The 2,441-nt window shown below is 35.8% G+C and overlaps 1 protein-coding gene across 5 annotated transcripts in view; it reads right to left on the bottom strand.

Moving 5' to 3' along the window:
• LOC106869674 (uncharacterized protein MAL13P1.304) overlaps positions 1-2,441 on the bottom strand; it is a 107,772-nt gene that overhangs the window by 34,842 nt on the left and 70,489 nt on the right. For all 5 annotated transcript variants that reach the window (XR_001409429.2, XM_014915492.2, XM_014915493.2 and 2 more), the window contains exon 4: positions 1,236-1,329. Coding sequence is in view for 4 of the 5 variants with exons in the window: in XM_014915492.2 (XP_014770978.1) it covers positions 1,236-1,329 (94 nt within the window). In the remaining variant the exon portion in view is untranslated. The remainder of the gene's footprint in view (positions 1-1,235; positions 1,330-2,441) is intronic.

Here is a 2,441-nt window from a genome sequence, read left to right as displayed (position 1 = left end):
ACTGACAAAATTCCATGCTGCATCAATGAACAGGTCGCAGTCCCAAAGCGACGACAATATTTTGGCAAATTAAATTTAAATGTCGAAGTGAATCTAACGGTTTTTGTGTGTTAAATTTAATTTGCCAAAATATTTTCGTCGCTTTGAGACTGCGACCTGTTCACTGACAAAATTCTGTGCTTCAACATTTAAATTTAATTTGTCAAAATATTTTCGTCGCTTTGAGACCACGACCTGTTCACTGACAAAATTCCATGCTGCATCAATGAACAGGTCGCAGTCCCAAAGCGACGACAATATTTTGGCAAATTAAATTTAAATGTTGAAGTGAATCTAACGGTTTTTGTGTGTTATTTTAAATGGCTTATAAACACCTTCCATGCTGGAAATATTTTCGTTCTAGCACACAATCTCAGATCAGGTCGCTTGCTATGCAAGTACATCTCCATTATTCACATTGTTTTGAATTAATCATATATTATCTTGCAGCTTTGAGATTTTGATGATGTATCATCATCATCGTTTAACATCCGCCTTCCATGCTGACATGAGTTGGACGGTTTCGCAGGAGTCTGCACTAGACTTCTGTGTCTGTTTTGGCAGGGTTTTATGGCTGGATGCCCTTCCTAACAGAGTGGACTGAGTGCTTTAAACGTAGCAGAAGCACAGGCGAGCCAGTTTAAATGGCAAAGGGTTAAACAAAGCCATGGCAGCACCCATATACTCTTTTACTTGTTTCAGTATTTTGACTGTGGCCATGCTGGAGCACTGCCTTTAGTCGAACAAATCAACCCCAGGACTTATTCTTTATAAGCCTACTACTTAATCTATTGGTCTCTTTTACCAAACCGCTAAGTTACGGGGATGTAAACATACCAACATTGGTTGTCAAGCAATGGTGGGGGGGGGGACAAACACAGACACACACAAACATATACATATGATGGGCTTCTTTCAGTTTCCATCTACCAAATCCACTCACAAGGCTTTAGTCAGCCTGAAGCTATAGTAGAACACACTTGCCCAAGCTGCCATGGGACTGAACCTGGAACCATGTAGTTGGTAAGCAAGCTTCCTAACCACACAACCATTCCTGTGCCTATATCTAAGAATATCTTCTATCTTCCTGATTTTGTTTGTTTGTTTATTTCAAATGATTATTATTATTATTATTATTATTACTGCAGACAATGTCAAGAGAAACATTCAACTTCAATTATTATAATGATACAAACCATCTGTATTTTTGGATTCTGATAATTTGCGTTTTCTAGTGACAGGTTCATCTATGACTAAGCCATGAGCTTTGCTGTACTCTTGGATCCACCGCTAGAAAAATTGGGTAAAAAAAAACAATAAATTGTATTCTTGGAAGAGTGGAGAAATGATTTAAAACAGAGCTGGACATTTAAACAATGTGTGTGTGTGTGTGCCACTGATGCAAATCTGAGAGAGAGAGAGAGAGAGAGAGAGAGATAGATAGAGAGATAGATAGATAGAGAGAGAGAGAGAGAGAGAGAGAGAGAGAGAGAGAGAGAGAGAGATGAAATAAATATTTATGGAAATATGCTTTGAGAATTTGAATATTTTAAATGCTACAGAATTATAGAGTTGGAGGAGAGAGAGAGAGATATAGATAGATAGATAGATAGAGAGAGAGAGAGAGAGAGAGAGAAAGAGAGAAACAGTTTTTGTAAATCCAATGCAGCTGTTTCTACGTGGTCATTCAACATGTTAGAAATAGCAGCCAAATCTGCTTTGAATCATACACCCTTTGAAGAAAGGAAAAGAAAAAGAAAAAGGACACTTGGGAAATGTAATTCTAATTATGCTTTCTAAATAAAAGAGGTAACAGTGACTAGAACACATTTGGTTATAGTTCTGCTCTATCACTTCTTGCAAGGGGCTTACATGGGGCTAACAAGAGCCAAAAAGGAAAAGGGTAGAAAAGAAATAGAGATGAAAGTAAAGAAGTAACAAGAGAAGAAATTAATAGAACTTTAGTGTTTCCTTTTTATTTAATCATTTTTCTTAGTATTTGCTGGCAGAAGCATTAGTAGTATAATAAAAAGAAGATAGTAAGATTTTACATTAAACCATTTGTGATCAGAATGAAAAACAACTACTAATGTACTTAAAAAAAAAAAAAAAAAAGAAGTGAAATTAAGATTTTGGTAAGTTTTAGTAAAGTAAACAAATAGCTGTGTGGAGGGTGTTTATAAGCCATTTAAAAACAGTGTTCCAAACACTGGCTTTGAACTGAAAATTACTTTGCTAAATTACAGAGATGTACTTGCATAGCAAGTAACCTGATCTGATATCGTGTGCTGAAACAAAAACAGTTGCAGTGTGGAATGTGTTTATAAGCCATTTAAAAACACACAAAAACCGTTAGATTCACTTCAACATTTAAATTTAATTTATCAAAATATATTTGTCGC

The sequence above is a fragment of the Octopus bimaculoides genome, chromosome 5 (genome assembly GCF_001194135.2).
Source record: "Octopus bimaculoides isolate UCB-OBI-ISO-001 chromosome 5, ASM119413v2, whole genome shotgun sequence".
NCBI classification, from domain to species: Eukaryota; Metazoa; Mollusca; class Cephalopoda; order Octopoda; family Octopodidae; genus Octopus; species Octopus bimaculoides.
The sequence above is the reverse complement of the archived record's forward strand: the minus strand, read 5'-3'. Positions and strand labels throughout refer to the sequence as shown.